Source organism: Ipomoea triloba, chromosome 5 (assembly GCF_003576645.1).
Source record: "Ipomoea triloba cultivar NCNSP0323 chromosome 5, ASM357664v1".
Classification (NCBI taxonomy): Eukaryota; Viridiplantae; Streptophyta; class Magnoliopsida; order Solanales; family Convolvulaceae; genus Ipomoea; species Ipomoea triloba.
In genome coordinates, this window is record NC_044920.1 from 23,122,992 (window position 1) to 23,132,329 (window position 9,338).

The following is a 9,338-nucleotide window of genomic DNA, read 5'->3' on the forward strand; positions in this document are numbered from 1 at the left end:
TTACAATTCAATTTATATATTTAGTATTTATATTAATTTGCCGTTGACTAGACTATCATATCAAATGTAAATTTGAAAACTTTCTAAAAAGATAACCAAGTTTTACACAATAACATTAACTAGCTGGATATCGATTGTTGCAGTTTAAAAAATATATTGGACTTTGAACCAATTGATCACAAATATCATTCAAGTTGGTATCATTTAGCAACATATGTTAATGCTAGGGTGTAGTTTAGTGATAGATAGATAATGTTGGTTAGTAGGCTTAATTAAGTACAATGTACACGTATTAAGAAGCGTGTAACATTATGAGAGTATTTTTTTTTTAATTAATTGTCTTCATTTACTAAATATTAATTCAATTTATATATTTAGTATTTATATTAAAATACTATTAAACATTTAAAAAATGAAATATAAAATAATTTTTTAAAATATTAAATAGATTATATTGTTTATTAACCCATGAATAATAAAAATGATGAATAAAATGAGACCAAAAAATATAATTGTTCATTGTAATTAGACAACTTAGCTATAAAATATTTCCTCAAATAAAGTAAACAGAAAGAGTGATTGAGTACAACCAAAAACTAGGAATAGTCCTCGTGCTACCCTAGATGAAAAAGAAAACCCTTTATTAATTGTTTAAAATAATGAAATTAGACAACTTAACAACAAAATATTGTTAAAATGAACTAAAAACCTATTATCTTCTTTGTCCTTGACCAAGTCTAAATGGAAACTAGTGCCCAAACATCTCAATAGTTCCCATAATAACATGGTACAAAAACTCATTGCTTCTTTACAAGCATTAAAAAGGTTTTCAAAGTTCAACAAATACTTCATATCATAAAAAGACTAAGCAATATAAACCTCATAAGCAGTTTAAAAAACCTCCTAATCAAAGATGTCACAATGAAAACTCTTTCCACAATTCAAATATAAAAGAAAAAAAAAAAAAAAACATCCCCAAATGATAGAAAAACATCACACATTATTCCCTTAACTAGATTGATCGTTGTTCAAACTAGGAGTTTGAGAGTTTATGAAAATACAAGGTGAACAGAGGGCAAGCTCAGAATGAAGCAAGGCTATTCACATAGGGTATCCATCCCACATAAAACGCTTCAGGTGGCTGAGGCGGGCTCATTAGTGTTTTAGTTTCCATGTGTTCAAAATCATAGGAGTAAAAATTGTTCATACTCTCAACCACCACAGTATCCCTGCTTACAGCAACAACTTTGCTGTCAAAGTAGTCATCCAAAGGCATATCAGTGGTGTTAGGATCAAGCAACTGTATAGTTTCCCACATGTCAGCATCATTCAAAGGCATGGTATTTGCGTGGATATTAACCAAGACATTGACAATCACTTCATAGTTAGGCAATTGGATATGAACCTTACAAAGCCTTCCATCAAATGTTCCCAGTAAGCAGTCAGCATCAGTGTCAGCGTCATCAGGACCGTTGTCCAGTATTTGTGTCCTATCCTTTGTTAGATCAAAACAAAGAGTGCGACTATTCCCCATAGTCCAGTAAATAACACCATTGAGATGAACACCATACCCCAGAGAATATACTGAAACTCCAAAAAGAATCTCCCCAGAAACATTCCATGAGTTATTTTTGGAGGTGTATATTTCAAATTCAGTTGCATAATGAAAATCAGCAGATTGGAAGACACGAATGAGTTTGTACTCAGGTACAATGTTGAGCAGCAACGGTTCAAATATCAGCTCAAGTCTTGGCTCAGATTGCATAGGAGAAGCAGTAGGTTTTGGAAGTTTTTTCCATTGTTTAGTAACTGGATTGCACAAATAGAGGTACCTGTTTTCATCTTGTCCTTGGCAACACAACACTCCATTTGATGAGGCCCTAATTTCAACAGGCTCTGGCAGAAAACTCAAAGATGAATCTGGTACACCACAAGATTTTGGATGAATTGGTATGAAGAAATTACGATCTACAGAAGTCTGACAAAAAAGGCCTGATATGTTACGGCAACAAAGTGATTGATTATGGTGGAAGGATGGTGTTGAAATATGGAGCTTCCAGTCTCGACAAACAGCCAGGAATCTGAACAGTGATTTAGCAGGAAGGAATGGAAGGGCTTTTTCTCTAATGATATCACTAAGATCGTCCTCACTGTTTGATGCAGAAGGAAGGTTTAGTGGCCTTTTTCCTTGATCCATTGTTGCAACCGATAGTATCTCTACAGATTGATGGGCTGCAATAAACAACCATATTACAAACAAATCCATCAATCACTCTTCCCAACTACAAAGAAACATAATCACATACATCATTAGAAAGAATGTATACTGTAAGTTCTCTCACAAAACACAAACCAAGAAATAAGGAGAGATTAATTAAAATCACAAAACAAGAAATGAGGAGAGATTAAATAAAATCAAAATTCAAAACCTTATTCTCAAATTAAAATCATGATAGAACCGGCAAAACGGAACCCCGGCAGTTCGCTATTACTTTATCTAATTTCATCAAACATTTCGCCATTGGTACCACAACGATTGCAAATTAAACTCCAGGGAAACATCATTGCAACATATACTTCAGTTCCAGAGCAAATATATCACCACAATCAAAGAAAAACGCATATAATACACTCAAAAACAAACATGAATAAAAGAAATTCGGTAGTTTTCGCAGTTGTTGGAAAGGACGTACCTATGAACGATAGCAATAGCTGATGGAGAGCTTAAAGAAAATGGAGGGGCGAGGGAGTGGAGTGGGGACAGCTGCACCGAAGTCTATTTAGAATCGCTGAAGAAGAAGATCAGAGTTGAGAGTTGATCTCCATTTTCTTTCCCTTCATATCTGATGAAGAAATTCACACGCAGAGAAAGGAAAGTTCTGTTAGTAGTATTGAGAGAATTGAATTGTTGTGTATATTACACCTTGGAACTTGGAAGCAAGAAGATGACAAGTATATAAAGGAGAGGGAAAGACGGTTATATCAGATTTATGAAGTGAAATTACTCTAACACCCCTCTCTATCATCTCCTTTCTCGGTTGCTTCAATTCATTCTTCTCTGCTGCTGTGTTTTCAACAATATCTATATATACATACACTAAAGCTAAATATCTTTCAAATATAAAAAAGAATAAAAATTGGCATTTTTCTTTACCAGGTAACTTAGTTAACTTATTAATCAATTTTATCTAATTTGACCATTATTACAACACATTTGGTAAAAGGATAAAAAATAAAATATAATAAAAGATTTATTCTTGAGAGTTCATTAATAAGTTAATACTAGGGGCCTAATAATATTAGCTATTCCCCTAGAGAAGGAATGGGTCATTCCAAGAAGCATTATTCTAATATACAAATGTTTACCAAACAAAAGAATACGCCTATTACTGAAAATGTTATGTCATTTCAGGCCTATTCCGGGCAGGCCTATTCCGTGAACCAAACAATTCAGTGAATTCCCAAACTACAGTGTTTGGTTGGAGGGAATTGCAATTCCGCGGAATTGAAATTCCCTCCAAATGATGAATTGCAATTCGGTGGAGAGGATGGACAATTTGTTGGTGTAAAGACAATTTTGCTCATCTTCCCATACCCTTTGTCTTTTTTTTTTTTTTTTTTTTTTTTTTTTTTTTTTTTATAATTTGAAAGAATTATTATTATTATTTGAATGAATTATTATTATTATTATACTTATTATTATTATTTTTTGAAAGAATTATTGTTATTATATTATTATTATTACTACTACTGATATTACTACAACATCTATCACAACATAAGGACATTTTAATCATTTTGTCACTTCTTACCTTTCAATTCCATGTACTCCAATTTCTGCATACCAAAGACTGTAATTTTAATTCCTACTTTATTCATTGAATTGCAATTCCACCGAATTACAATTCTTTTCCCCCTAATTCCCTCCTTCCAACCAAACACCCTGTAAGTGTTCGAGTAATTAGTTGTTGCATGTAATCAGCTATCAGCTAACTACTAATGTTATCAACTAGTTAAACTCCAGATAAATTAGGTGTTGCTGAGTGAAATAATCACCCCTCGGCACTCTTGTACCCCCTGCCCCCCCCCTCCCCAAAAAAACAAAAAACAAAAAACAAAAATAATAATTGTGTGGTAGCATTGCTTTATTGGAATTTGCTTATAAATGTAGTCCTCAGTCCTCAGTATATTCAGCAGCAGTTAGCATTTACTTACTTAACCCAAATCAAAGCAATGGGAAAAGGCTTCAGACTTGAGATTTCCAAACTCATTTCCTCCTTCAAATCCTGCCGTTCAAAAGATCCTTCCTCTCTACCAAATAATCCCGTCCCTTTATCACATGCGCACAAGCCTTCAATTCGCGCCATCCCCAACGACCTCCGCAAAGAGCGGCGGGAATTCCGGTGGAGGAAAGAAGAGGAGTGGCACGTTGTCGCGGCGACCACATCCCACGACAACAACAAACCCACACCTCGTCGGAAAATCTCAAACTCCTCGCTGTACGAGGAGACTCTAGCCGCGCCGCCGGCGCCGGAAAAACGGAACCGCCAAACCAGAAAGAGTAAAAAAGTAGTAAAAGCCTCCTCCTCCTCCTCCTCCTCCTCCGGCTACGAAAATCGAATTGACGAAGCTTCTAGAACCCGGAGAAACTCCAGAAAGAAATGCGGGGTGTTCAGGTCATCGCCGGCGTCGGAAAGCGAGATGCCGGCGAGGCTATCAGTGTTCAAGAAGCTGATACCGTGCAGCCTGGAGGGGAAGGTGAAGGAGAGCTTTGCGATGGTGAAGAGATCGAAGGACCCGTACGAGGATTTCAAAGGATCAATGGTGGAGATGATTTTGGAGAAACAGATGTTCGAGAAGCAGGATTTGGAGCAGCTGCTACAGTGTTTCTTGTCTCTGAATACGAGGCAGTACCATGGAATCATCGTCGAGGTTTTCTCCGAGATCTGGGAAGCATTGTTTTGTACTAACAATAATAATAATAGCAGCGATGAAAATTCTGAAGGCTCATGGATGTCGTCCGGTAATCGCCGCAAACGGGCTGTTTGCTAGGCATGCTTACCACTTGTAACGAGAATTATAGAGAGCAATTCTAAGTTAAGGAGTATTAGATTAGCTCAAAACAAGCTTATCCTAAAACTCTTTAAACACATCTTAATCTTTAAGAAATTAGTTAGTTAGTAATTTAAGAAATTATGAATATTCAGCATTAGTTATACATTACATTTTTCTATACAATACTCTCATACTTTTACCATCATATTATTAAATCTATGACTCTTTCATTATTTTTCTATATCTTTTCCATTCTAATTTACTTTTAAAAGTACTTTCACTGTTACAAAATAATAATAAGTCAATTAAATATATATGTAGATATATTAAAAACAGAAAAAATATATCAATATTGAGACTTTAATTTAAAATATCTCAATTATAATTTTTTTTAATGATATATTGTTTACACAGTTAGTTCTATTTGTACCAAAAGAAAAATAATATTTATGAAGAGAAATTATGGATGACTTGGGTTTATGCTACTAAATGCTATCATGAACCTTAATCCATGATATAACTATTACATGTCAAAAGACTCTCTCCTTATTTTTACTCTTGATCATTTACAAAATTTATTCCATTCCCGCATATTTTTGTATTGTATGTATCAAGGTACATGGACTAAAAAGTTTTATCATCTACATGACAAAATAAGTAAATTTTAGGATAACTTTCTACATCTTTTTGTATTATACGCAGTATTAAGGAATATGGACCAAAAATTTTAATAATCTATATGATTAAATAAATCAATTTCAGGATGACATCTACAAATTTACGATAACTAATGAATAAAAGTTAATTTATTGCTACCTTAAATAATAAAAGATTTTGGTAAATATTTTTATCACTATAAGGCTAACATCAACCCACCAAGTGTATGCACTTGCTGGGTGAGGTGGCAGAAAAGAAACTATTTATTTATTGAAATGTTTGCCACGCCATTTAGCAAACTTGGGGTCAACATCGCATCTGCAGCAAGTTTGCTAAATGGCAGACGTGACTTTTTACAATTTTTTTTTTGTTGTTGTCCATATATTAATTTTTTTAATGTGATGTGAAATTGGGGTCCACTTTTGAAAGTTGATTGGATTTGCAGGGATGTAATGTGAATAGTAAATGATTTGTAAATTTGGTGATGTGGAAATGTTATCCATTTTTAAAAATGTGAGAGTATTGAGGGATAAGGATAGCCTTAACCTTATCATTTTGTATTAGGTCATAAGCACAAAAAGCAAGAATGGTGCCTTTAGTTAAATAAGGTCAATTATGTTTGGTCAAAAGTCAGCTTAAAATTAGTGCAGTGATTTGACAATGTACAAGAAAGGGATCGGAGAAGTATAAAAGATGCAACGAAAGAAATGGATCTGTGTTTCTTATGGACTAGTCATTGGTCAATGCTCATCATATATATATCACGTAGGGACAAGCTACACTTGTTTCTTTATCTTTTGCTTTACTGCAATTCTCATCTAATTGACAACAAAAGATGAAACACATATAATCATTTTGGAAGACCAACACAATGATCATAAATCTAATTAATCATTTAACATAATGCTACGCATACATAACAAACACTTTTAATTTGTTTCCCACTATTCTAGTTTCTTGGTAAAAAATAATAATAATAATAATAATAATAATAATAATTCTACTCCCCACTTTTACTCTATGACGTGGTAGACAATGATAAGTTAACCATTTTCATCATGTGAATTTTAAGAAAAATGTCTATATCAAAAATTTGAGAGTGGAAATAGAATTTGGGAGTAGAAAGTAGCGTGGGAGTCCACATAATAATTTTCTATTTTCCATGGCCAAGATCCTTGCTTAAATGTTGTGGACATGTGTGATTCAACTATTGTAGTTTTTATTCACCTTATATTACTATAAATAGGATCCCTACTTGCTACTTCTATATCATAACAAAAAGTCTTTCCTTCTTTCTCTCCCTTTTTCTTTTCTATATTCTTTTCTATATTTTTATATCTTAGCAATATTTAGTGTGTTCCAACTATAGTTAATGAAATAACGAGTGCACGTTACTACAAAATAATTTTGTAACTTTGGGGCACAATGCCATTCTTTATGTCTTGCACCTTGTATAGGTACTGGTGAAATTGTTCTAAAAGGCAGTAGTGAATCTTTATTCACGCCACATATTGATAGATTGGTGTAACGTTATTTGAATAATTTATGATGATTTAATCACTTTACGAGTAATATAATTAAGGTGTTAATGATCCTCATATTGTTGAAACTCTGGCAATCAGAAAAGCTCTATCTTGGCTAAAGACAACAAGTTGGAGGCATTTTCATGTGGAATGGATTGCTTAAATGTTTGTCAATTACTTAATTCCCCATCTTAGGATTTATCTAATGCAAGTTGTATCATGGTTGGTTGTTGTTCCTAGCTAGGTACTTTGATACAGGGCTTGTTTGGTTATCAACGGTTAGCGGTAGCGGATAACAGATAGCGGATTGTGATAGCGGGTTTGACCGGCGGATTATATTAGCTGTTTTAGATGTTTGGTAAGTTAGCTGCTACTATTAGCAGTTGAGATGTAAAAAGACCTATAAGGGCATGCATATATTTTATAAAATAATCCATTAATTATTAATTATATAATAATTTTTATTTAAAAATTTAAAAAAATTAAATTAAATAAATAACATAAATATTAAACAAATAACTAAAAATAATTGTTTATTATATAATATTTTATCTAATTACCTTGCAAATAATAATTTATTATTAATATTTATAATTTTGTTATATTATAATAATAATATAATAAAAAAGAAAAAGTAAAAAATATATAAAAATGGAGCATGAGACTCCATTAAAAGGGGAGCCTCATGCTCAATTTTGGGAGGGTCATTACGGAAATTATACAACAATTTGTAAACGCCAACGCAAAACGCTGCAATTTGCAGCGTCTGTAAAGTTGGCGATTTGCCTCCAAACCGCCAACTGAATCCGCTGTTAATCAAACATTATTTTTGGCGTTTTGATAAGGTCAAACCACTAAAACAATCAAATCCACTAAAATCTTGTCAAAACGCTATTTACTAAATAAGGCCACAATGTTCTTTCCTTTTATATGTCGATCAACGAATTTGCTTACTCATTCCCTTGTTAGAATAGCAGATTCCCAGGCTGGTCCTTATCTTTGGATGTCTTCTATTCCTTTGTGTATACAACAGTTCTTTTCTTAATATATTATTTTTTCCTTCCATTCAAAAAAGAATTGTAAGAAAGATTACTAAAAGTCTAAAACATATTAATGAGTGGAAATTTATGTATAAAAGTCTTATAATACTATTCATGTCATGGGCATGGGCAACCATCCTTAAGACATATAGGAAAACTTACTGAAAATTAAAGCAATAAATTGTAACCCGTGTTATCTATAATTCTATTATATCCTCTTCTTCTTCAAAATACTACCTACTATACGTACTAAACCACTGAACTAAACTCGTGCGGACCGTGTTATCTATTCTCGATACTACTGAATGACAGCATGCATGATTTTCATCTTTGTTAGTCAATTCACATTTTTCAAAATATAAATGCTACTCCGTATGTGATAATATTTTTAAAAAGAAGGAAAAAAAAACATTAAACATTCAATATGAGACAAAAGTAAAACAATGACCCTTTTCATTAGCTCATATATACGATTGAATTGATATTCAAGTTTCAAGCCTCCATTTTGAGCAATTAGCTCGGGCTATTTGATAATTGATAAACTAATTAACTATTAATACTTTTAATTAAAAATTGAAAATTATTAAACCAACTCAATAAATTAGAAATATTTGATGAAATTAACTGATAAATGTAAAATAATTTAAAAGTACATTATATTCTATTTGTATGAGAAGAAAATCAGTCCATACATTGATCTTGTAGCTTTATATTGACTTTACAATTTAGGATGGAGACAGTGTATAAGTAATGTACTTACTATGTCATTTATGAATGATGGGATTTTCTCATGTTGTTTAGTTGTACATAGAGAAAAACACCAAAGTGATTGGTGCTGTTTGTAGTGAATGTGAGCATGCCTAGGTACTTTTCTTTTTTGAGCATGCCTAGGTACTCATTAATGCAAACTGAAATTTCAAGTACATCAAAATCTTGTGTTTAGATATGCTTTACTAAGAGCATTCTTATCAGTGGAGTTTTTTCGCGGTTATTGAGAAGTTTTTGTAAGTGTGATTAGGAAAGAAAATATAGGAAGAATGGAAAAAAAAAAAAAAAAAAAAAG

At 32.6% G+C, this 9,338-nt stretch overlaps 2 protein-coding genes across 3 annotated transcripts; one reads left to right on the forward strand and one right to left on the reverse strand.

Annotated features, from left to right (window-relative positions):
* Positions 1-983: 983 nt before the first annotated feature.
* Positions 984-4,327, reverse strand: LOC116019411 (F-box protein At5g49610-like). 2 transcript variants are annotated; one of them, XM_031259593.1, is made up of 3 exons: positions 4,216-4,327; positions 2,694-2,843; positions 984-2,282 (listed from the first exon to the last, which is right to left on the reverse strand). In XM_031259593.1, exon 3 carries the CDS (start codon positions 2,264-2,266, stop codon positions 1,082-1,084), a length of 1,185 nt encoding a protein of 394 aa, XP_031115453.1. In that variant the 5' UTR covers positions 2,267-2,282; positions 2,694-2,843; positions 4,216-4,327; the 3' UTR covers positions 984-1,081. The 2 variants fall into 2 exon arrangements, with proteins under 2 accessions (XP_031115453.1, XP_031115454.1); XM_031259594.1 differs by lacking the exon at positions 4,216-4,327 and having other exon boundaries at positions 984-2,232; positions 2,694-2,908.
* LOC116019412 (transcription repressor OFP7-like) lies at positions 4,201-5,218 on the forward strand. The gene has a single exon (XM_031259596.1). The coding sequence runs from the start codon at positions 4,234-4,236 to the stop codon at positions 5,050-5,052; it is 819 nt and encodes a 272-aa protein (XP_031115456.1). The 5' UTR covers positions 4,201-4,233; the 3' UTR covers positions 5,053-5,218.
* Positions 5,219-9,338: the final 4,120 nt, after the last annotated feature.

Coding starts and splice junctions, on each gene's coding strand:
- LOC116019412 (XM_031259596.1), top strand. CDS start 4,234: ATGGGAAAAGGCTTCAGACTTGAGATTTCCAAACTCATTTCCTCCTTC.
- LOC116019411 (XM_031259593.1), bottom strand. CDS start 2,266: ATGGATTTGTTTGTAATATGGTTGTTTATTGCAGCCCATCAATCTGTA.